At 39.6% G+C, this 26,875-nt stretch overlaps 1 protein-coding gene and 1 non-coding gene across 11 annotated transcripts in view; one reads left to right on the forward strand and one right to left on the reverse strand.

Moving 5' to 3' along the window:
• Positions 1-26,875, reverse strand: part of USP28 (ubiquitin specific peptidase 28) — a 78,387-nt gene that overhangs the window by 34,839 nt on the left and 16,673 nt on the right. For all 10 annotated transcript variants that reach the window (XM_064375430.1, XM_064375429.1, XM_064375428.1 and 7 more), the window contains 6 exons: positions 18,636-18,713; positions 16,722-16,854; positions 8,187-8,292; positions 7,130-7,289; positions 1,107-1,193; positions 298-435 (listed from right to left, as the gene is read on the reverse strand). In XM_064375430.1, coding sequence (XP_064231500.1) covers positions 298-435; positions 1,107-1,193; positions 7,130-7,289; positions 8,187-8,292; positions 16,722-16,854; positions 18,636-18,713 — 702 coding nt within the window. Of the gene's footprint in view, positions 1-297; positions 436-1,106; positions 1,194-7,129; positions 7,290-8,186; positions 8,293-16,721; positions 16,855-18,635; positions 18,714-26,875 lie in introns of those variants that run through there.
• Positions 24,304-24,406, forward strand: LOC135274660 (U6 spliceosomal RNA). Its single transcript, XR_010342449.1, has one exon. It is a non-coding gene; the product is annotated as a U6 spliceosomal RNA (small nuclear RNA).

Below are 26,875 nucleotides of genomic sequence, written 5' to 3' on the forward strand. Positions count from 1 at the left end.
TCCAATCTCCTCCTTTTCTACGTCAATAATCCCTGTATAATTCTACATTCTTTCTACTACTATTTCTTCTTCTCTTTACAACTGCCAGCCCCCGTGCAACACACGCACACTCTTTCTCACACAAACTTCTGCTTTCCCTCTCACCACCTGTTCTGTAGGCAAAATAAAAGTCAGAAACAGGTGCTTGTAGTCCTGCTTAGTCATGTTCACGGCTTGTTATGCAGTTGAAATAAAGCAGTACCACATTAATATTGACAAGGCATGACTTCAAACTCAAGAACAAGGCTTCTTTTGTACCTGCTGTTCCTCAGATGATCGGAATGCTCCCTTTAATAGATCCAGGGCTGCGGACGGGTCTACAAATTTTCTATTTGATCCCATCATTAGAGCAAACAAATACTGAAGCTCTTGCATAAACATGATATTTCTCTTTTCCTGTAGAAAACACAGCACATGTACTCTTACAACAGCTCATTTAGAAAATTAGAACATGTAAAGAAAAAAAAGTTGTCAATAATCACGCCCTCATTTATATTTATCTAGATCTAAGTAAAAGTTACAGGGCTACATAGGTTACGGTGACTCTGGTAAGGACTGTACTCTAAACTGAAGAATAACTATGTAGAAGCCAGAGACAGCACTGTTGGAAAAACAGAAACGCCCACTTTCTGAAGCTGCTGCCCTCCCTCTCAAGAGGAAAAGGCATTGCACCAAGGTGAAATCCTGGGAAGGGTTAAATTGCTGGGAGGAGGATCGACCTTTGGAAAAACAGAATAAAACAGACTAAGAAGGTTCAGGTCTCCGGCATCAAGGTATCTCTCAAACATCACATGGCCTAAGTAACTCAGGAAGAGAAAGGATACAACAAACACAGGTATTCGGGATCTCCCCACCCACATATTCTTGGAGCCGCTTTGCTCATTTTATTCCTACTTAATTTTGCATTTTGCATACCCTTATATGTTATCCCAAAAAAAGAAAAGGCATGTAGAAATGAAAACAAGTATTAGCACAAGCCAAAGATATCAGCTTTAGGCAAAAATCTAGAAGCCTTGGGGGTAAAAGGAACTAAACAACAGTGAAGAAATTCCTCGATACCAACTTACTGTGTGACTTCGACAATTTTCAAGTACATTTTGTGGCAGACTATAGCTGAGAACAAGTCTTCGAAATTCAGGCAATTGAAAGAGAGACTGAAATAAAGAAAGAAGGGGATTCATAGCCTTTCCTCAAAATAACTGCAGCAATGTATATATTTTTCACTTTAAATATTTTATTTCATATTTAAAAGTATGTGAAACTATCAACCAAGCAATTCAACTTATATTATTTCTAAGGAAATAATGGTTGTGCACAAAAAAAATAGCTCAAAGAATATTAATACTTTTAGGTAAAAAATAGAAACAACCTAATGTCTAACAAAAGGAGTAGTTTTTGTTTTGTTTTGCTTTTGCTTTTGTAGAGACAGGGTCTTCTACGTTGCCCAGGCTGGTCTCAAACTTCTGAGCTCAAGTGATCTGCCCGCTTTGGCCTCCCAAAGTGCTGAGATTATAGACATGAGCCACCATGCTTGGCCAAAAGTAGTAGTTTAAATAAACTGTACTACATTTATACAATAGACTATTAAGTAGTCATTGAGATAATACTGTAAAACGTATTTATAAAATGACCTACTATATAGCAGGGAAAATGAAAAAAAACAAGAGCTAACTGTATCAACATGGATAAAGCTCAAAAATATATTATGAATGAAAAAATTTACAGAAAAAAGTATTATACTGGCCAGGTGCAGTGGCTCATGCCTATAATCCCGGCACTTTGGGAGGCCGAGGCGGGAGAATCACAAGGTCAGGAGTTCGAGACCACCCTGGCCAATACGGTGAAACCCCGTCTCTACTAAAAATACAAAAAAAGTTAGCTGGGCATGGTGGTGGGTACCTGTAGTTCCAGCTACTCGGGAGACTGAGGCAGAAAGATTGCTTGAACCCAGGAGGCAGAGGTTGCAGTGAGCCGAGATTGCACCACTGCACTCCAGCCTGGGCAACAGAGTGAGACTTGGTCTCAAAAAAAAAATATTATACTGCTTATATTAAGACTAACAACATGTAAAACAATACTACATATTGTTTGGGGATACATACAAGTGTGGTTATGTCTGGGGGAAAGGGATGATGTCACAACAGGGACTCAACAGAACAGAAATTTGAAACATTAATTTTTTAAGCCAGGTGGTGAGTACAGCAGTGTTGACTATTCTCCACTCTTTGTCATAATAATGTATTTTTAAAAAGTTTAACAGCAGATATCTCTGGCTAGTAGAACTGAAGAGAGGGATTCCTTTTATTATTTGCAAATCACATTTTTCTATTATGAATATCTTTCATAAGTTAATTTTTAAAAAACTCTTGTATGAATATATAATTCCTCATCCTAACATGGTCCTCAAATGAAAACTCTCTCAGGCCTGCATGGTGGAAATCTTGAAGCAGCATCCTAGGCAGATAAAAGGCAAAACTTTGCAATTAGAACTAAATAAAACACATTCTTGATATTCTAAAAGCCTCAGGTATATTTATTAATGTCAACCAAAGAATCAAAGTTTCAGTACCTGACTAGAGCCCATGTGCACCTCTCTGGCTTCCTTCACTCTAACACAAGCCATGGTGGGATTCAGCCAACAGGGTGAGTGTTCACCTGGACTGGAGTGTAAAACCGGGTCATGCTGCTGCACCAAAGTTTTCTCAGGAGCCAGGACCTGGCTGGTGAGCTCTATCCTGAGCCACTCTCTTCTCTTCCACCTCGCCTGTCTACCTGACACACCTGCATTCCTATCCTGCTGGCTACCCTGTGACATTCTCGAGTTTCTGTTCCACTGTGAGAAAAACGGCTTTACATGCTTGGCCACTTAACTCCACCTCTTCGCCATCACGAAAATTGGACTTTCCCCAAAGATGCCATTGTTCTTAAAAACCACAGTAAATGTGAGCTAATACTACTCACATCTCTCAACTTATTCTCTATCTAACAGCTGCTGCTTCTGTGTTCTCTGCATCACTTCATTATATCCTCCTCCAGTCACCAAAGTTTAGAAGTGCAGAAAAATCCTTGAATCTTTCTCCTAATCATTCACATCCAATGACTAACAGGTCCCTTGGCCTCTGCTTCTGGGTGCTCTTTATAACCTAACTGCTTTCTCCCTATCAGCGCCCCATCAGCTGCTCTAATCCAACTCCCACTGCCGCTCACTTGCATAACTGTATATGGTCTCTCTGCTTCCAGAACTTCCCTCCACCAACTCACACTTGCCATGCAGCTCCTCATAACTACCTCCCTAATATGACCAAAATAAAGCTCCTAATTCACTGAAGACTGTCATCTGGTAATAGCTTTCCTCACTCTCCCAAGTCCTGACATCCTCCTAGGTGACTTTGGTCAACATCCAATCCCTGAGGACATCCTGTCAGTGTTGTCTTGAGAATATACTAAGAAACCCAACTCTTTTCTATTTCCAGGGCTACCAGTCCAGTCCAAGTCACCATCACTCTGCATGGATGACAGCCATGGGTCTCTGTGCATTCTTGCCCCTCCATCCTGATCTCCTCACAGACGCCAGAGCGAGCCTTTTAATACTTGAGCCAGAGTTCATCAGTCTGGCACTGGGGACCTTCACAGACTCCCTGTCCACTCAGACCTTCATCTCCAGTGACCTTCCCTTTGCTCTTAGCATCCAGCCAATCGGACTCCAGCATGTTCCCTGAACACACCAAACCCATCCCCACCATGAAGCCCTTGCTCTATGCATTCCTCTACCTGGAATATTTTTGTCCCAGTAGCTGCCTGTTTCACTCCCTTGCCAGTCTCATCCCCCTTCCTCACCTCAGTGAGGCTCACCGAACACCACAGTTAATACTGCAACCTGTTAACACCCTCCTGCAGTTCTAATCTTCCTAACTTTGCTCTTTTTTCTACTGGACCAATCACAGTCTAATGTATTATACAATTTATTTAGCTAGTTCATCATTCTGTTAGTTTTTAGTTTACTGTTCATTTCTATCTCACCTCACGAAAATTTACATTCCATGTGGGCACAGCTGTCTTTGTTTTGTTCACTCCTACATCAAGGGCCTAGAACACTGCTAGACATAGAGCAGGTGTTCAACTGTTTGCTGAGAGCCCTTGCATCCATCCAGCCTGGAGATCTCTCCGCTTCTTGGGTGTCCCATGTCTAGTGACACATTCTCCCACTCCATCTCTATGTACACTCATATCCCAGGCTGCACCCAAAATAAGCCAACACCTAAAATGTATTAGTTCGCAGATCACATAGGGGTCAGAAAATTTCACTCTGGAACCATTACTGTCTTCCGTGTTACCTGTCCAATTATCCGCAGGATACCTGTTCTTTGACTTCAGTAGGGGCCCAAGCAAATTGATCTCTTTCCTGGTCCCCTAACCATCAGTTCTCCTTCCTATCTTCATTTCTTTCTCCATCTAGCTTTGATACTATGGTCTTAATTACCCTTCATTAAATTCACAGAGTGCCCTTTTGTCCTTTGATCACATACCCAGCAAATGTTCCAACTTAAATGGGTTGAGTTTTCCATGTAAGAGGTTCAGAATGCTGTCAAGAGAAACTACTGATAGAAACTGAACATTTTTGTATCACTATTCATTTAAAGTCAACAATTTCAAGAAGACCTTCAAATTTTTGGAAATCCTACTACTGTGCTCTGGTGCCAACTGGTTTTCCCACCATCTCCAACAACTATTTCAAACTTTCACTCCCCTTAAAATCTGACTCTGTCGCTTCTCCACTGTCTCAAAAAATGGCTGCTTCTTTCACAGACATGGAAAAAAAAAAAAGACTAGACACCACTTCAACTCTAATATGCAGTTATCATTTCTTCCTCCTCCCTGCCTATTACTCCCTTGCCCTTTTCCTTGTTAAGGTCAACTCCTCTGATATACTTTCTATGCTGTCTGCTCATGCTGTCCCAGAAGCCTTACTCACCTATCCTCTGCATCTGCTGGCTCTTGTCCACCCTCCACAGGAGTTAAGGCTGAGGGGGATGTGAACCAGGGAGTGTTCACATTTAATTTTTTGTATTTTTAGTAGAGATGGGGTTTCACCATGTTGACCAGGATGGTCTCAATCTCTTGACCTCATGATCCACCTGCCTTGGCCTCCCAAAGTGCTGGGATTACAGGCGTGAGCCACCGCGCCTGGCCGAGAGTAGGGTCTTTGTTTTGTTTTAGTCACTGCTGTTTCACCAGAGCCTAAGACAGTGTCAGGCACATAGAAGCTGGATGTAGAAAGGGAGAATTCCATTTTTCAGCTTGAGCAACTGGGTAGGTGCCATGTACCATGATGGAGAAGATTGCTGGGGTAAGCATCAAGGGCTGTATTGGAGCAATGTAAGTTTAAGATGCCTGACTGACACTTCTAGAAAGCCACTACCCTCTAGTGAATTCATTCACTCCCTTGGTTTTATTACCATCTATATGGCACTGATTTCCAAAACTGTAGCTGCAGCCCAGCACTTTTTTCTGAAGTACAGATTCATATAATTATCTGCCTACATGGTATCTCCTTAAACTCAACTCATTTAAGTTGGAGGATTTGCTAGATATGTGATGAAAGGACAAAAGGGCACTCTGTGAATTTAATGAATGGTAGTTAAGACCACAGCATACACAGACGCTGGCACCTCAAACATGGCATATCTAAGGCAGGTGCAGTCGCTCATGCCTGTAATCCCAGCCCTTTGGGAGGCCAAGGCAGGTGGATCATTTGAGGTTAGGAGTTCAAGACCAGCCTGGCCAACATGGTGAAACCCCATCTCTACTAAAAATACAAAAACTAACCAGGCGTGGTGGCACATGCCTGTAAGCTACTTGGGGGGCTGAGGGAAGAGGATCCCTGGAATCCAGGAGGCAGAGGTTGCAGTGAGCCAAGATTGTGCGATCTTGTCTCAAATGAATAACTAAATAAATAATACATTTAAAAAATAAAGACACTGCGCCGGGTACAGTGGCTCACACCTGAAATCCCAGCACTTTGGAAGGCTGAGGCAGGCAGATCACCTGAGGTCAGGAGTTTGAGACCAACCTGGCCAACATGGTGAAACCCCATCTCTACTAAAAAATTAGCAAGGCAGTCAGGCGCAGTGGCTCACGCCTGTAATCCCAGCACTTTGGGAGACCAGCACTATGGAGGATGCTATAACCTTTCATGGATAATTCAAAATCCCAGGAAAAGTATTTACTGGATAATCCCTAGCTATGTAAGTAACCATAAGATTGTAATGCAAATGGAGGTCTGGAATTGGAGACCAGCCTGGCCAACATGGTAAAACCCAGTCTCTACTAAAAATACAAAATTTAGCCAGTTGTGGTGGCGCTTGCCTGTAGTCCCAGCTACTCAGGAGGCTGAGGCAGGAAAATTGCTTGAACCTGGGAGGCGGAGGTTGCAGTGAGCTGAGATCGTACCACTGCACTCTAGCCTGGGCTAGAGACTCCATCTCAACAACAACAACAAAAAAACAAACAAATAACAACAACAACAACAACAAAAGAACTAAAATCCATTCTTAACACACACCCAAATTATTTCTCTTCCAGTGTCAAATGGCACTATAATCCACCTGGTTACTCGAACTAGAAACCTCAGAGCCTTACTCAACTGCTGCAGGCATATCCTGTATCCAACTGCCCACCAATCTCATAGATGTGATTTCCTCAGTGCCTCAAGAATGCATTCACTTCTCTCCTTCCATGACTTCTGACACTTCTCTACTCCAGACCACCACTGTCACCTACCTGGATAGCTATGATAGCCTTCAACAACTGATTTCTTCTTATTCACTCTCACTGCTATAATATAGTGTTCACTAAATGCTTATCCAAAACACCTATTCAATATATTTACAATCACAGAAGATTTTTTTTTTAATACTGCCCAACTTAGACATCAGAGCATCTAAATCCAAAACACAATAATGCCACAGGAAAAACTCCCCAGTTTTATAGATCTAGTTTTAATTTTTTGAAAGCTATGTTTCTACATTTCACTTTAATAAATTACAAAGTTACTTCCAAAAAACACAGTTATCTCTTAAAAATATCATACCTGAATAACAGCACTAAACCAACATGTATTGCCAACATTTTTCAGGCCAACTGGCCAACCATCAACTCTCCTCCAGTCATTGGGATTGGGGTTTTCTCCCCAGACTTCACAGCGTTTTCTCTTTGAGCGCTTAGTTTCTGCAGAGGTTGCTTCGTGCATCCTATGTTGCGCAAGATATCATACATCAAAAAAGAAAGTAGTTAAAGAATAATACAGCATATGGAGGATGCTATAACCTTTCATGGATAATTCAAAATGCCAGAAAAAGCATTTACTGGATAATCCCTAGCTATATAAGTAACTATAAAATTGTAATGCAAATGAAAAGCAAGACTTTAACATAAAAATGTTAATCCTTCCTTAACTGACATTATTACTAATAAGGTCCATGATAAGTTGAAACTCAAGACTGTTTAAGGCTACCATATTAGAAGTTTTAGATTTCAACACAGCATACTATCTAAGATCCTGCCATTGAAAAGTGCAGGAGAGACATTGTGCTAAAGATAAGAGCTCCAAATTGCCCAGGACACAAAACACAGCCCTATGTTCCCTGAAACAAACAACTCAGCAGTGCGAGGGAATAAACATGTCCAGAAACTGATAGGCCACCACTGGAACTGGACGTTGGTGAACAGTACCAAACAATCACCAAATTAGTACAAGTTCAAAAAAATAGATTCCTTGATCACTTATGAGGCAGGGTAGTTGAATAACTTTCATTTAAAAATATGCAACAGCATAACCCTCAAAGTTTATAAAAGAGAATATACATTTATCAGATACCTGGACTAGGTTGTTTTTAATTTACCCTAGTAACTGTGAACTAAAACACCTGGCACACTTCTACTCAAAGACACAGGTTGCAATAAGACCCCTTTCAGTTTGGCTTTTTCAAAAGTGAACCAAAGAGTAAGGTAATGCAAATTCAAAATTTATCCTAAAAGAAATTTCATTCAGGTGCTTAGCAGAATTATTTCTGAGTGGCATTCACAGAGCTATTGCCTTTGACATACACACAAATGTGGGGGTAAGGATTATAAGTTAAATCAGTAACCTGTTAAGATCTCTTCCATCAGCTTGAATTTTGGGAGACTCCAGTAGACTCAAAGCAATGGCAGCCTGAAGATCGTCTTTGTTATCATGAGTAAGGTCTATCACTTCTGTAAGATAAACAGAAATTTAGTTAGTCTACATATAGGAAACACTGCCCTTGTGTCATATAAGTAAAGGGTAAAGACATACTCCCTAGCTTTCACTACAATAATGGCTCATCTGTGTAACAATTTTATTACTGTATAGCAGAGTCAAATGAGTAACTTCAGCTACACTGGAACCTTAGACTAGCCCACAGTACAGAAATAACAAGCTGCAAAAATCAAATGAATAAAATACCGTCTTCTGTACTCTCATTCCACAAAGTCAAAAGTAGATCCCACACATATGGGTTAAATAGTCTCTATTATCACAAAACATCAGTGAAATATCAAACATCCAGGGAACAGATATTTTCAATCTCATACAAAATATTTCAGAGAATAGGGATATACTCCTCAACCAGTTAAGAACAGTAAGGGAAAGAAAAAGTGAAACTCACACATGATCACAGATGCAAAATACCTAAACAAAATATTAGCAAATAGAACACAATTAATATATGAAAAAAATTACATATTAAGACCAAGTTGAGTTTACTGCAGGAAAAAAAAAATTGAGTTAATACTAGATGGACCAGTAAAATTCACTATCTTAACAGTTAAAAGAAAAAAAAATCATCTTAACAGATACAGAAAATGTATTTGATAATATTCAACTTTCTTTCGGGATAAAAATAGGAAGAGAAAAAAATAATCTTAGTCTGAGAAAAAGTATCCATGAGAAGCCCATAGCAAACTTTTGTATTTAATGGAGAAATGTTAAATACATTTGCTTTAAAGTCAAGACTAAGACAAACCTATCTATTATCACTGCTTTTTATTCACCATGGTTCTGGAAGTTCTAGCCAGGCAGTAAGAACTTTTGGGCTTGTCGGCTCACGCCTATAATCCCAGGCCTTTGGGAGGCCAAGATGGGTGGATCGCTTGAGGTCAGGAGTTTGAGACCAGCCTGGCCAACATGGTGAAACCTCGTCTCTATTAAAAATACAAAAATTAGCCAGGCATGGTTGCACATGCCTGTAATTCCAGCTATTTAGGATACTGAGGCAGGAGAATCTTGAACCCAGGAGGGAAAGCTTGCAGTGAGCTGAGATTGTGCCACTGCACTCCAGTCTGGGCAACAGAGTGAGACTCTCTCTCTAAGAATATAAAGACTGGAAAATAAGAAGCAAAGTTGTCATAATTCACAGATAATAATCACCTACAACGGAAACCCAAAATAAATCTATAGCTACTCTGGGCATACTGCCTATGGGATAGCCCTGTTCTACAGGAGCAGTTAAAAGAAAAAAAAAGAAAAAAACATAAGTATTGTAAAACTGCAGTAATCAAGACTGTGTGCTACTGGCATAAGGAGACATATACATCAGTGGAATAGAATTTATAGTCCAGAAATAGACTCTCACATTTATGGTCAATTGATTTTTGACCTAAGTACTAAGACAACTCAAGGGGGAAAGAATATCTTTTCGACCAATGGTGCTGTGACAATTGGACACCACATGCAAAACAATAAAGCTGAACTCCTACCTAGCCCCACACACAAAAATTAAGTCAAAATGCATTAAGTTCTCATGATGAGAGCTGAAACTATAAAACTCTTAGAGGACAACACAGGTGTAAATTTTCATGACCTTAGATTAGGCAACAGAATTTTAGATGACACACAAAGCATAAGGAACCAAAGAAAAAAAAAGATTTTAAAAAATCCTTTGGGCTTCAAAGGACGCCATCAAGAAGTAAAGAGATAACTCACAGAAAGGGAGAAAATCTTTGTAAAACATGCATCTGATAAGAGATATATACACAGAACATACAAAGAACTCCTGCAACTGAATGAGACACACAGCGATTTCAAAAATGAGCAAAAATCTGAAGACATTTCTCTCAAGATAAATGACCGATAAGCACACGATGCTCAATATTACTAATTATCAGAAAAATGCAAATCAAAACCACAGTATTTCACACCCATGGAGATAGCTATCAAAAAATAATATTAAGACTGGCAAGAATGTGGAGAAACTGGAATCTTTGTGCACTGTTGGTGGGATTTTGAGACGGTGCAACTGGCCAGGCACAGTGGCTGACGCCTGTAATCCCAGCACTTTGGGAGGCCAAGCTGGGCAGATGGCTTGAGCTAAGGAGTTCAAGAACAGACTGGGCAACATGGCGAAACCTTGTCTCTAAAACATTTAAAAGAATTAGTCAAGTGTGGTGGTGTGTGCCTGTAAATCCCAGCCACTCGGGAGGCTGAGGCAAGAGAATCACTTATACCCGGGAGGCAGAGGCTGCAGTCAGCCAAGATCGCGCCACTGCACTCCAGCCTGGGCGACAGACTTGGAGACTTGTTCTCAAAAATAAATAAATAAGTAAATAATCCAATTATCATTAGAACTATTCCAATTATCCTAATTATGATAGAATATTACCATTCTATTGTCATTTACTTTTACCAAAATAAAGAATCTAGGTAACAATCAACCACAGCTGAAAATGCTAAGTGAGAAACTTTATGAATTAAGCTGACGATACCCAAATACAATTATGATTTTAACAGCACAAAGAGGGCAACCAGACATTATATGCTTCTCAATCTAACACAACAGAAGATAGACACACAACACTATCTATGACTCAGTCATGCCAGATAAGCATCTATGTTTATAGGAAAGACATGAGACAGAAAAATCCATTGAAACATGAATACAATCGCCAAACTCCAGAATGTGTGAAAACCGACATAACAAAGGACTTGATTTCTTTGGATATTAAACTGCAAGAAAAAAAGGGGGAATTTATAGATAAAGAGAGTCTTAAAAGATACTTCAAACATACTTAATGTTCTAATTTATTTGGATCATTGTTCTTACAAAAACTGTAATGAGATACACTGTTAATGAGATAACCAGGGAAATTTCTACACTGGGTATTTGATGAGATTAAGAGATTATTGATGAAATTAAGAGATTATTTTTAAAGTGTGATAACGTTGCAGTTTTAAAAAAATAAACAGTCCTCTTTTAGAAATGTTACCCAAAAAGTTAAACATAAAATTATCATATGACCCAGCAATTCTACTTCTAGAAATACACACAAAAGAACTGAAAATGGATACTCAATGAAATAGACACTGGCTTTATCATGACAGGGATATTCGATCACTGAATATGCCCATTACCCAGGTCATGCTGTGGTTAAGGACACCCCTTCAGTGTGGACCCCTCATAAAACATGACTATAGCAAAACTGAGAAAGTTCTGGAAGCCTTATTAGATTTGCTATCTCAACTTCCTCTCATGGGTCTTACAGATGCTAATAAAAACAAAAGGTTCATTAACAGGAGAATGGTGAAATGCTGATGGGAAAAGTCAAAGGACAAAGGTGGAAATGTTTAAAGGATTATTAAGGAAGTAAGTAAAGAAAACATTGATGAGGTGAAACTAAGGAGAAAAAGAAATTTTGAGATAATGTAGAATTGATACTGCAGATCAGTGGGGAAAGTACAGTCTTTTCAATTAAAGGTACTGATTAAAGGTTTTAATATAGTACTACCAAACGTGGATGGACAAAAGGGAACCTCTGCTGATTAACCAACATTAAAGGGCTTCGAACAAGTTTCTTGCATTTACCCCAATTTGGAGAAACTTTAAAAGCTGAAAGACAGAGACTCCAAAGAGAAAGATGACCAACAATTGTGTGGGTCAATGTTGAGGCAGGTTAATCAAGATAAAGACTGACAAACAGGCAAGAGTTCCTTGGTTCAATCCCTTGCTGGGGACCCAAAGCCTTATGTACACCAGTGGTAAAAGGGTCAGGACATGAAGCAGAAACCTTTCTGGGGCTCTGTGATACAGAAGCCCAATGCACTGTGATTCCAAAACCTGTTAATAAAGTCCTAATGGAGGCTATACTTAGGAATGTAAGGGTTGATGGAATTAGGTTAAAATTTTATAGGAGAGTTGGCATGTCTGTAACTGCTTCATGTGAAGTAGTGCCATCACTTCTACTTTATTGTAGTATGGAGATGGATATTGTATCTGCCTGTAGAATGTTCCCTCTACCTACTCCTGTGAAACAGAAGGCATGTAAACTTGTCCTTCAAGCAATAATTAGATGTGCTAAATGGGAACCAAAAAGATTCCCCAAGCCTATACAATATAGAAGTTGATGTGCTGGTAGGGACAAACTGATCACGGAGCATTTACCAGAGCTCATGGCAAAACCCTGTGAATGCCTCCCAGCAACAACTACTGAGACTTTGGACTAGAGAATTACCACTTGAGGGGCATGTATTACCTTGCTATGAGACATTAATTGAAGCTACCTATAATCGAGGACATAAAATCATCTTGAAACCTGAAATTCTCATGCTGTCTTTTTGTGTGCTGTCAGAGAAACAATTTAATGAGGATGGCAGTGCCCAAGAGAGTTCCATAATAAAATGGAAATAGTTTATACAGGATCTTGCTACCTGGAAAATGCAAGGAGGTCTTTGCATTCCCCAGGTAGCAGAGAGCTTCTTTTCCCCTAGAACTGACTCTGGAACTGCGTGAGGAGCTGCTGGATCATATCCACGCTTGGACAGTTTCCCAATAAACAGTTCCCAACAGCCCAACAAAGAACTGCTTTGTTTACAGATGGCAGTTCCAAGGTGAACGGACAACAACCTATTTGGAAGGAAGCATGCCACTGGGATCAAAGCAGGTAAAAACAAGTCCGCTGGGTGTGTTGATTGCATGTTGTTTTTCTCGCAGTGATGGAAGAATTGAACAGCGGTAAAAGCCCCTGTGTTAGGGTTTTTACTCAGTTATAGGCAGTGGGCAGTGACCAGTGGCCACATGATCAGGCAGGAGAGCAATGGAAACCTGGCCTATTAAAGGGATCCCCGTATCGGGCATGACACTATGGAAATTTGAAGGGCGCATTAAAGTAGGGCATGTCAATGCCAATCAGAAGAAATCCCTTATATAAGTTAATATGGGGGTACTGCAGCAGTGCAGAGATGGGCTGAGTCTAGACATGTTCCCTTTCCACCCTCTCAAGAACAAAACGCCAATAAGAACTGTTCTATCTGTAAGAGAAAGATACTGCCTCCGGCTATGGGGAGATTCCCCGGTGGCAAGGCCCAGAACATAGCTGGCCAGTGAGACTGATGCTGGTAGCCCTAGGGGGCTACAAATGGGTACTGACAGGTATAGACACTAACTCTGAACTGAGCTTTACTAACCCAACAGATCATGCAAATGCTTTCGGTGCTAAGGAAAAACTATAACAGAGCTCTTTAAAAATTTCCACCTTCCTAAGATGAGCCCTTTGATTCTCCCCTCTGCCTTTCACCATTCTTTTGTTAATTAACCTAATGTTTTTATTAGCATATGTAAGACCCAAGAGAGGAAGCTGAGATAGTATTTCAATTCAAAAGGAAGGACAACAATTTCCCAATGTAAGATAAATTTTAAAGCAATGGTCACTCTCAAACCCTGTTAAACAGAATATAGGCCAGGTGTGGTGGCTCAGGCTTGTAATCCTAGCACTTTGGGAGGCAGAGGTGGGCAGTAGGAACCTCGGAGTTAGGAGTTTGGGACCAGAGTGGCCAACGTGGTGAAACCCTGTCTCTACTAAAAATACAAAAATTAGCTGGGTGTGGTGGTGGGCACCTGTAATCCCAGCTACTTGGGAGGCTGAGGCATGAGAATCACTTTAATCTGGAAGGGGCAGGTTGTAGCGAGCTGAATCATGCCAGGGCAATCCAGCCTGGGCAACAGAGTAAGACGCTGTCTCAAAAAAAACAGCATAAATAGGTAAAAAATTATTTTGGAAAATACTGTCATTACCTTTGAAGATAAGCATATCTTAATACCTACCAGCTACATCACTGAGTTTATAAACTGAAAAAACTCTTGCACGTAAGGACAAGAAGCATGAATCCCAACAGCTCACAGCAGGCTTGTTTATAACAGTAAAAGCTTGAAAACAACCTCAAAGTCAACAGACACGTTGGAAACGGGTTTATAACATCGGGAAAAATCCACACCGAGACAATGGATTAGTGAGCAAGGCTAGTTTTACTTCCTGCAGGAAGGGTGCAACTCGCTGGCCGTCTTGCCACGAAAGCACCACTGAACACGGAGAGAGGGACATTTAAAACTTTCATAACCTGACGTAATCGTCCCACTGCTGTGTCCAGTTTCCATTGGCTGGAACAGGACCTCACATTCTTTGCCTGACCTGGTTGGCTAAAAACTTGGAAATTTTCTAATGAAGTAAAGGCAGAGGAGAACAAAGCAAAAGAGGAAGTAATTTGAGGAATGCTTAGAGAAGCGATAACATTTCCAAATAATGAAGGGGAATAAGCTATGACCTAAGACTTGACTGGGCTTGTCCAGGCATATCATGGCAAATATCTAGGTTAAAGTGTAAGAACTAGCTGGTTGGGGGCGGGGGGTGGGGATGGGGGGTGTAAATAAATAAAGTGTAATAACTAAGAACACAGGATGCACTTATTTCTTTATTATGACTAACAGCTACTTTAAGATTATTAGCAAAAGCTTTAAAGCAAATTAACCTTTGAAGAAACTTATTAGTAATGAACTAAGAAGAAAGCTTTGGAAGAGGAACCTTTTATTTATTCTTATTTCCTACAGACAAATACACACAATGTGGTATATTCAGACCATGGAATATTACACACCAGTGAAAATGAATGAATTACAGTTATAACCCTCAACATGGATGAGTTTCAAAAAGAACAATGTTGACAAAAAAAAGTTGCAGTATGTACCAAGAGAAACATATGAGAATACGCACAGCAGCATCATTCAGAATAGCTCAAAACTGCTAACAGCCCAAATGTCCACTCCTCAGTCTCTCCTCCCAGAAACCTCCTTGGCTTCCAGAGTCCCATTCTCCTGGCTTTCCCCAGGCACTCTTCACCTCCTCAGACCTCTGAACACTGAGCAACCAGTGCTTAAGCTGCGGAACCCTTTTCTTTCTCCTATACCAACTCCCTTTGAGAGCTCCTCAGTCTCACAGCTTTACACAGCATTTATAGGTTATGATTCTAAGTCCACCTACCTCCAGCCCGGACTCCTCTGAACCGTGCACCTGGGTCACCACTGTCTTTCTGACACCTTTGCCGTGAATGTCTAACAGGTATTTCAAACTTAATATCCCCAAAACTGATCTCTTCATCTGTTGCCCCAAATCTGCTCCACCTATAGTGATTCCCATCTTGGTGAAGTGCAACTCTATCCTTCCAGTAGCTTAGGAAAAAAAATGTTGAGTCACCTTTAACTCCTCTCTCTCCTCAGTAAGTAAATCCTACTGTCTTTAACCTTAAAAATACTATATGCCAGGCTGGGTGCAGTGGCTCACTCCTGTAATCCCAGCACTTTGGGAGGCCAAAGAGGGCGGATCATGAGAATCAGGAGATCGAGACCATCCTGGCTACTACAATGAAACACCGTCTTTACTAAAAATACAAAAAATTAGCCAGGCGTGGTGGCATGCGCCTATAGTCCCAGCTATTTGAGAGGCTGAGGCAGGAGAATCGCTTGAACCCGGGAGGCAGAGGCTGCAGTGAGCCGAGATCATGCCACTGCACTCCAGCCTTGGTGAAAGAGCAAGATTCTGACTCAAAAACAAAAAACAAGCTATGGGCCAGAATGCAGCACTGCTTACCCTCCACCATAGCAGCTTGGCCTGGGCTCCCTGATCTGACCCATACTCATCACTACCCCGTCCCTAACATTCTGTTCTCAACACCACCGTCAGAATGATGATAAATGAAAATTGGTTTATATTATTCCTTTGCTCCAACTCTTCAAAGGCTACCCACCTAACTCACAGCAAAAGCCAGGACTTAGGAAGGTTCTGAATGATCCACCTCCTATTTCCACGCCCCATCCCTTTCGGCCCTCCTCACCCACTGAGCCTTAGCACTGGCCTCCTTGCAGTTCCCTGAGCAAGCTAAGGTGCACTCCTATCTTAGGTCCTCAAATGACTTACTCCCTTACCTCCCCTGGGCATTCTTAAAAGTCCATCCCATTAGAAATCCAGTCCCCATCACTCCTTTTTCATTTCTTTCATTCTGTCCTTTTCCTCCATGGTATTTATCACATTCTAATATATTACATAATTTATTTACTTGTTGATCTTCTCCCACTAAAAAATAAGCTACATGTGGGTAGGGATTCAAGAGTGTTTGGCACATAGTTGGTCCTCACTAAATAAATGCTAAACAATGGGTAAATGAACGAATGAAATTTTTTAAGTGTTTAGAATTGTGCCTGCCACACAGCAATGGCCCAATAATAAACTATTACTACTATTACTTTCAAGGGGCTTATGTGATTAACAGGGAACTCACATACACTTGGTTTCTTATTTTCTGCTAGTTCAGCAAAGGGCCAAGCAGGGTATACGGAACCTACTTGCTAATACTTCCTTGTTGGCAGCACTCCCCTCTACTTCAGATGGTTCTGTAGCAACAGTGTCTTGACTGGGCTCCTTAACTCTCTCATCAGTGAGAAGGCTGACTGCCTGAGTAATGTCACCATTACTGGCCTATGGGAGAAAGAGAAAAGAAAATTTCAAAAGTAATCATCATAGAATTTAAAACTAGTTTTGAGTATTAACTCCGTACTACCCTGGTGACACACTGAGTACTTATAGGCAGAATTCTAGGGTAGAATTATGAGACTATGGTGGACAGTAGGTCTAATGTGCTCAAAGCATCTAATCTATCAAACACCTCATTACAGGAGGGAGCTTCCATGCTCTGACTTCCCACAACACCCAAACAAAAATAAAATCTCGATGGAGATTTGTTCTCATTGCTTTGGATACTACTACTCATGATTTCTCTGAACAGTCTAAGGCACAATGTGTCAAAAAGGGGGTTGGCAATTAACATAGACATTCTAAATGAAGCCAGCCCTACATTAAAAATGCCAAGCAGGCCAGGCGCTCATGCCTGTAATCCCAGCACATTGGGAGGCCAAGGCGGGCAGACTGCTTCAGTCCAGGAATTGGAAACCAGCCTGAGCAACTTGGCAAAACCCCGTCCCTACTAAAAATACAAAAACTAGCCAGGTGTGAGTCCCAGCTGCTAGGGAGGCTGAGGTGGGAGGACAGCTTGAGCCCAGGAGGCAGAGGCTACAGTGAGCTGAGATCACGCCACTGCACTGCAGGCTGAGCAACCGAGTGAGACCCTATCTCCTATCTCAAAAAAAAAAAAAAGGCAAGCAGTTACCTATTTTGTAGTGGTGATCATACTTATTTTTATCTTTTTACGAGAACACAGCTCTTACATATATACCAGGAAAGGGAGTAACAGAACCCCACGTACCCAACACTTAGCTTCAATAATTACCTAGTCACCTAGTCATAACCTTATTTTTTCTAAAACTCCTATACTCTCTCAGATATTTTGAAGCAAATCCTAAGCATCTTACCATCTCATTGGTCAACATTTCAGAATGTATCTTTTAAAAATATAACCCAAGGCCAGGTGCAGTGGCTTGCACCTATAATCCCAGCACTTTGGGAGGCCAGGGCGGGCGGATCACTTGAGGTCAGGTGTTCAAGACCAGCCTGGTCAATGTGGTGAAACCCCGTCTCTACCAAAAATACGAAAATTAACCGGGTGTGGTGATGCAGGCCTGTAATCCCAGCTACTAGAGAGGCTGACTGAGGTGGAAGAATCGCTTGAATGCAGTAGGCAGAGACTGCAGTGCACCAAGATTGTGCCACTGCACTCCAGCCTGGACAACAGAGTGAGACTCCGTCTCTAAAAAATTAAAAATAAAAAAAAATGTATATATATCCACACACTCTTAAGTAAATATATATATAATACAAAGTGTATATATAATACAAAGTGTATATATATATATATATATATATATATATATATATAAAGTCAGAAACATTCTGAAATGCCAAATCTATATCTATCCACATCTTATATCTATATATATGCTATGATGCTATTATCACATCTTAAGAGCAACAACAGTTTTTTTAATATCAGATAAGCAGTTCGAACTTCCCTGACTCAAAATATTCTTTAGTTTGCTGGTTTGGATCAGGAACCATAAAGCCTATACAGTGAAATGGGTTGACATTTCTTAAATCTCTTTTACCCTGCAGGGTGGCCCCAACTGCAAATCTCCTCCAGCCCCTTAAAATTTACATGTTGAAGATATTGGGTCAGTAATTTAACCTGTAGAGCTTCTGTCCCTATATGTGCTTTAATTTCGGCATAGAAATAGCTTGAACTGCCATAACTATAATATAAACAGCTGCTTTTAAACCTCCTAACTAACAAAGATCTAGAAACTAACCTTCAGAGCTTCATGGAGAAAGGAAGGGTCCTGAATGCCTGTGATTTCTCTCAGTTGATTTAACAGCATTTGGCAGCTCTATATTTGCAAAACAAACAAAAAAACCACAAACATGTCAGTCAAAAAGTAAACCTAAATACATTTAAAGAGTAAGTAAAAGAAAGCATCTTGGATAAACAGGCCTGAGGTTTGCTTTTTTTTTTTTTTTTTTTGAGACACAGTCTTGCTCTGTCACCCAGCCTAGAGTGCAGTGGTGCTATCTTAGTTCACTGCAACCTCCACTTTGCGGGTTCAAGTAATTCTCCTGCCTCAGCCTCCTGAGTAGCTGGGATTACAGGCAGGTGCCACCACGTCCAGCTAATTTTTGTAGAGATCAGGCTGGTCTTGATCTCCTGACCTCGTGATTCACCTGCCTCGGCCTCCCAAAGTGCTGGGAATACAGGCATGACCCACTGCACCCAGCCCTGCATTTTTTTTACTCTTAAGAACAAACAAGCTCCAAGTAACAAGGTATTGACTATCAGACACATTCTGAAATGCCAAATCTATTTCTCTTTGAAAAGTTCAAAAAGTTCAATAATTCATAAATACCTTTCCTACTTATGAAAGAAATAAGAGATAACAGTAAAACTACAAATATATAAAACATTTAAATGTAATATTCTGGCCTTAATGAACACTTAAAGTTCCCCAGGTTTTTCTTTCTGTAGGCAATGCATTAAGTAGGTCATATAAGGAGTCCAGGGAATTTGTATGGACATGAAGATGTGCTATTTTAAGCTTTCCTGCACATGCCATTAGTGTGTATCATTTTTCACTGACAGTAAGTTTCCAATCATGTAATTAACCAATGATAACATCAACATATTTAAAACTTTGGGTTTATTTAAAAAGAAGTACGGCTAAGGCTAGAATTTTCTCAATTATTAAATAATTCCAAAGGGTATAAAGTATGAAATGTTTTCTCTTCATTAATCTAAATCATGAAAAAACCTAAATTGTTAACTTCCAGCTAATACAAAATCAGTTTACAACCCCTTCAGCCTTAACATCTTCACCCTATCATTTTATACTGCTTTGCACAAAGACAAAATACAAAACACCAATTTGCAAGTACAACTCAATCTAAACAACTGGCTGGCCCAACTTGAGACACAATGATTTTTATAGATGAGTGCTGAAAACAAAGTAGTTTGAAATTAATTCAGCAACAAGAAATTTAATTTATATTATTCCTAAGATTATGCTTAAATTAAGTTAGTAATATGTCTCAGAGAGATAGTCTATATTTTCTCCCAGCTGTAAGAGAAACTGTATCTTATGTTCTTCAACAGCTGAGGGCCCAATGCAACACTAAAGTATCACACAACTAGAAATAACTAACTGAAACATCTCTCTAAAGTCCTCGAAGAAGCATCAACAGTCATTCTGCTGTAGTCATAGGCTATAGTCATAGGCTAGAAATGGAACCCTACCCTGCTGAGACCAGCAGACTTTCAGGTTATGAGTCTTGTCAAATACAGTCACTGCCTATGCACTAGGAGAGTTGATTATCAAACTAAAAGGTATCCAGATTTAGCCTTGGCAAAAACTAAAATTGCAAGCATGTAATTTTTAGAAAAATTAAATATTAATTTTTTCCAAACTAATTCTAATTCCCATTTTACTGTACCAAAGTGGTATGAATCTATGTATCTCATATAAATCACATAATTTTCTAAAAGATCAACATCAATATACCCAAAAAGAGGGTGGAATAATTGAGAGGGGGAATGAGTAGCATATTAATATCAAACTAGCGTCAAGAAGGTAACAATGGGATAACCACATCTTCATTGGAAATTATTCTGTATAACAATTAGCATTTATGATTCACAGAAAATAATCCAAGTAAAAAGTAATAGCTAATATACACTGCTTACTTTTAGCCAGGTGCTACTATAAACACTTAGCATGTAGCCGGGCACAGTGGCTCACGCCTGTAATCTCAGCACTTTGGGAGGCTAAGGTGAGCGGATCACCTGAGGTCAGGAGTTCGAGACCAGCCTGATCAACATGGAGAAACCCCGTCTCTACTAAAAATTCAAAATTAGCTGGGTATGGCGGCACACGCCTGTAATCCCAGCTACTCAGGAGGCTGAGACAGGAGAATCACTTGAACCCAGGAGGCGGAGGTTGCCGTGAGCCAAGATCATGCCACTGCACTCCACTGGGCAACAAGAGCAAAACTCCGTCTCAAAAAAAAAAAAAAACACTTAGCATGTATTAACTAATTTAACTCACTGAACCCTCGTAACAGACCTGTGACATAGGTATTATGCCCGTCCTACAAAGCTGAGGCACAGAAAGGTTAAGTAATTTTACACAAAGCTACTGCTAATAAGGGATGCACTATACCACGCTGTATCTCAGAAGACAAAAAAAAAAGGCAAGAATATCTAATGCAAAAAAATGCAAATATTTTATTCTTGTATTTTTACATTGTTTTTAATTAATTTATTTATTTCTTACTCTGTCGTCCAGGCTGGAGTGCAGTGACATGATGTCAGCTCACTGCAACCTCCGCCTCCCAGGTTCAAGTGATCCTCCTGCCTCAGCCTCCCAAATAGCTGGGACTATATGCACCTGCCACCATGCCCAGCTAATTTTTGTATTTTTAGTAAAGACGGGGTTTCACCATGCTGGCCATGCTGATCTCAAACTCCTGACCTCAAGTGATCCACCTGCCTCAGCCTCCCAAAGCACTAGGATTATAGGCGTGAGCCACCACGCCCAGCCTATTCTTATATTTTGATCTTGATCTTTGCACCTTAACAAATTTCTTTATTTAAAAACTTTGCCTGTCTTTATACAATCATGAGTTTGATAACTTAGTAGTGCAATGTGTTCTAAACCAGCTATCATCAGAACTAGAGAGGTAAATATTAAATTTGACTAAATCTAAGGTGGCATCAGTTACAAAGAAAGGAAAACTGCTGCCACTTAAACTATGACACAATGTCTTAATGGCAGTCCTAGGAGACATATAAATCAGTCAGTCACACTAGCTTCTTAAAGCTCTGAACTTTTTCATTTATGTTGGGGAATACAGCAATTTCCCCTGCTTCCAGGTGCACTATCTGGCATGTGATGGGCAATTCTTTCACATGTTTCTCAGTAACAAAACTTAACACAGCTTAATACATCTATGGGTATCTTTCCTTCTGGGTTGCATAAAGCACTTGAGTATAGTTTTGCAAGAAAATCTGAAACTGCAAACATTCCTCCAAAGGAAAATATTTGGCTTCATATAAAATCAAGTTTATACCCTGCCATTCTGCTTCTATGCCTTCTTCATATACAGCTGTTTTGGTTGTTTTTTGTTTTGTTTTGTTTTCATTTCAATGTTGAATCACAGCGTAAATTTTTAAGTAACATGTGAAATGGCAAGTAAACCGTGTGGTACTAACCGTACATAGAATTTGACTGTCAACTGTTATGACAATAGTAACAGCTATGACCAAGTCCATATAAGTGCAGACAATGACAACATCACATCTGCTACTTGGATGACAGTAAATGTTAAGAACATCTTGATCTCAGAGATCTTAGAATGTCAAATAATATGTATCGATAAAATATGTATTCAAATACTAATTTACTATTTATACTTGGCCTTAGATTAAAGTCGATTATACTGTAATATTCGCACTCTTCTTTCTCCATTTTGTAATAGGTAGCAGTGAACATTAATATATATCTGGGATAGGCCAGATGTGGTGGTTCATGCCTGTAATCCCAGCACTTTGGGAGGCCGAGGCAGGTGGATCCCCTGAGGCCAGGAGTTCAAGACCAGCTTGGCCAAAATGGTGAAAACCCATCTCCACTAAAAATACAAACAATAAGCCTGGTGTGGTGGCACATTCCTGGAATCCCAGCTACTCGGGAGGCTGAAGCTGCAGTGAGCCAAGATCGAGCCACTGCCTTCCAGCCTGGGTGACAGAGCAAGACTCCATCTCAAAAAATATATATTTAATGTATATAATTAAAATATATAAAATATATATTTATGTTTATATATTTTATTTATATGTAAATGTATATTTTATATATTTATATATTTAATTATATAAATTAAACATTTATATATATTTATATATATATCTCTCTCTCTGAGATAACACAATCAGGAAATGAAAATAAACTCTTTAGTTTCCTTTTTTTTTTTGAGACTGGGTCTCGCTCTGTGGCCCAAACTGAAGTGCAGTGGCATGGTATGATCTTAGCTCACTGCAACCTTGGCATCCCGGGCTCATGTGATTCTCCCACCTCAGCCTCCTGAGTAGCTGGAACTACAGGAACCCACCATCATGCCAGGCTAGCTTTCCTATTTTTAATAGATATGGGGTTTCTCCATTTTGGCCAGGCTGGTCTCGAACTTAGGGCCTCAAGTGATCCACCTGCCTGAGCCTCCCAAAGTGCTGGGGTTACAGGCATAAGGCACTGCACTTGGCCTAGTGTCTTTTTTTTAAAGGCTAGTGGGTAGAGAGGACAACTATGTAAAATTATTTTGTATAGCTCCAAGAACAATGTTCTACATGGTAATTCAAATCCAAATTCCTCATCTTGCCATTCAATGACCATTACCTGATTCCCCCTTAGCCTATTCCACCTTTTCTCCTCTCAGTTCCTTAATGCACAAACTCATTCTCTCACACATAGAGTGTTGCTCCTAGAATCACTAGTAATACGACCTACATTATTAAACTATGGCATGCCAACTACATTCAAGGGTTATATTTGTCTTACCTCCTCCATATGAAGTCCTTCTAAGAACTCCGGCCCATATTGTTCTCTCCTCTTTCACATCTCCCATGTTAAGGAAATGAATGAACAGGCCTGTGACTGAATGTGGCTCACTGTCTTCACTTGGCATTCCTCATCATGTGGTTCTCTAATTGTTTTATTTTTCATTTTTTGAGACTGAGTCTTGCTCTGTCACTGGAGCGCAGTGGCGTGATCTTAGCTCATTGCAATCTCCACCTCCTGAGTTCAAGCAATTCTCCTGCCTCAGCCACCCAACTAGCTGGGATTATAAACGCCCAGCACCATGCCCGGCTAATTTTTGTATTTTTAGTACAGATGAGGTTTCATCATGTTGGCCAGGCTGGTCGCAAACTCCTAACCTAAAGTTATCCACCTGCCTTGGCCTCCCAAAGTGCTGGGATTACAGGCATGAGCCACTGTGCCAGGCCACCGTGCCAGGCCTGCTCTCTAATTGTTTAAAATATGAAATTCTTGCCTCCTTTAAAGCAAGAATCATGCAATACACTGCCTAATTTGGATCATCCATAGGACAATGCTGATAATAATGACAACTAACATTTATTGAACAACTACTTTGGTTTTTTTCTTTTTGGAGATGGGGGTCTCAATATGTTGCCTAGGCTGGCCTAACAGCTGGACTCAAAGGACCCTCCCATTGCAGGCTTCCAAGCTGCTAGGACTATAGGCACACATCACCATTTGTCAGGAAAACAGGTGTCTTACATGCATGTAATCCTAATACAAAAGTAGGCATTGCACACATTAGGAAATTAAGGTTTACAAAACCTATTTATCATCAAATGACTTGAACTGAAAGCTAAATCAAAGATAGCTATAAAACACATAGCTATTAAGAGTCTAAGTGCTTGCTTGAGCAGCACATTAACTAAAATTGGAACAATATAGAGATTAGCATGGACCTGTGCAAGAATGACATGCAAATTCATGAGGTGTTCCATAATTTTAAAATAAAATGTAAAGAATATGAATAACAAATTTCACATGCATTAAGTTATTTATATACATAGACAAATGCTATGACATGACCCAGTCATGTAAAGATTTAGCTAAAGTTCTCAACAGTACCCACACTCCAAATCCTCATAAGTACTACATATATAAATATTAATTTTACAGTAACACTAACTAAACCTTTCACGATCCTACCATATTACTAACTCATTTCTCCTGAACTTCACAGAAAGGAGATTTAAATGTTAACTTCACTCGGACTACACTGCTTAAGTAAAGTACACACCCAACAGGAGACAAGACAAAGCCTGTACTCCTCTCACAATGAAGTCAAATAACTTGCAAGAGCCAACAGGTTTGCATTTCCTGAGCTAAATTCACATTGTTTTAACAAAACAAAAAGTACTCCCTTTTCTTGCCGAGAGGCAGTAAAGAAAGACGGGCAAACATAAACCTCTATCAGGAAGGAACTCAAAAGCTTTCTGACCTCACTGCTACTCAGTGGTTTTGGTGCAATCCAGTCCACTTCTCAGGAAGGAGATTTTCTTAGAGCAAAAAATAGTAACTCACCCCACAATCAGAAATTGACAAGATTATTCAGATAGTAAAAACATTGAGCTATCAAGTTTTTGTAACGAACAATAACTGGCTTGATCCTACATTAACTAAGTTAAAACTCTGATCAAATAAGGCAAAATATCTAATTACTAACCTTTAAAACTCCTAATTTAGCATTGTGATGAGAAGTCTTTACAGGTTATTCCATTCCTTCAAACAGGGATGCTATTTTCATCATTCTGATGCACATGTTTCCTGATCTGAATTGTCTAGTCTTAAAGACATTTCTAAATTTAAAACTAATAATAAATGTTCCCTTACTCGAAAGAACTGGCAAGATGTGCCTAATAAAATTCCTTCAAAACTAAAGATGAGGTTCCCAATCATAAAATAAAACTTAAGTACCCAAGAAAAGAAAAACAAACAAACAAAAAAAAACCTCAAGAGTCAAAGAAAATGTAGAGCATCAATGCCAAAAACTCTGGACAAACAGAGATGGCTGCTAACCTTCCAACATCCATAAAATAAGGAATGTTCCTCAAAAGCCCTGGGATTTTTTTCAGTTTTTCTTCCAGCAACAAGGCCATGCTAATCCGATTTATTCATGGAGTAGAAACCTAAAGTAACCATAGTAATATGACTGTCTAAGAAAGACAAATAGCAGCTTTCTGTGGACACAGCTAAATTATATGAAATGGATTACTTGGTAATTTTTGTGAATGATGCAAATGTCAGTACATGATGAAAATGCCTGTTTGAATTCATCAACTGGCTTAAAGTTTTTAAAAAACATTAAAAGAGTTTAAAATTTAGCCACTGTTACATCATGTAGAGGGGTTTAAACTGGGACTTAAAAACAAGAAAGAAAGCAACTAATCATTATTTACTTTTTAAATTTTTTTCATCTTTCTTCACATGTACTGAGTAAAAAATTCCAATAGTACAAAAGGGTATAAAATGAAAAGGAAATCATCTTCTTCCGCCTTAGTTCTATTTCCCAAGGGCTACTACCATTAATAGTTTCTAATATCTTTCCAAGAATTGTCTATGCACATGAATATACTGTTTCATGATACATAATGCCCTATACCTTGTTTTCTCCTTATTTTAGAATACATTAAGACAACATTTTTTCATTTCTTTGAATACATGTCCCAACTAAATATGAGAAATGAGGCTGAAAAGCATATTGAACACACCTCCAAAAATGAAGGAAAATACAATTTTAACAACATATTGGTAGGCTTAATTGAGAAACTAGGAGAATATCAGAGAAAGACATGAGAAATCAAATTTACATGCTTATAGTTTCAGAAACATAGCAATGGTAAAATTTTAAATTATTACTAGGTGGGTCTTGGTATGTACTTTCTATTTTTAATAAATAACAGATCAGAGAGGTGATGTGAGATTGGATTACGAAGGGTTCTAAATGACAGGAAGAGTTTAGGTTTGATCTGATGAACAATGGATAAACACTGCAAGTTCCTCAGCAGGGAAGATATATGAAGGGGAAAAAGGCATTTAAGTGGATTAATCTAGCCCATGTGAACAACTGGTTCAATGTGGGATGACACTAGGAAAAAAAAGCTTGAGTTATGGGGCTGAGTAAACCAATTGTAATGAGACAGGCAGGAGGGTACTAAGCAAAACATCAAAGTAGGACATACTCTGAACATCTCAAAGAATGAAGAGCAAAAGCTTTGTCAAACAAGAGAATATCATTGTCAATAATAAAGGAAACCAAACAATGCAATATACCACACCAACAGAATGGAGGAAAAAAAACAATGTTCATATTGATTGACGCAGAAAAACATGACAAAATCCAACACACATTCATAATAAAAACAATTAGAAAACTAGGAATAAAAGGGTATTTCCTCAGCACGATAAAGGGCCTT

The sequence above is a fragment of the Aotus nancymaae genome, unplaced genomic scaffold (genome assembly GCF_030222135.1).
Source record: "Aotus nancymaae isolate 86718 unplaced genomic scaffold, 86718_ANA_hifiasm-v0.15.2.pri h1tg000012l, whole genome shotgun sequence".
In the NCBI taxonomy this organism is placed as follows: Eukaryota; Metazoa; Chordata; class Mammalia; order Primates; family Aotidae; genus Aotus; species Aotus nancymaae.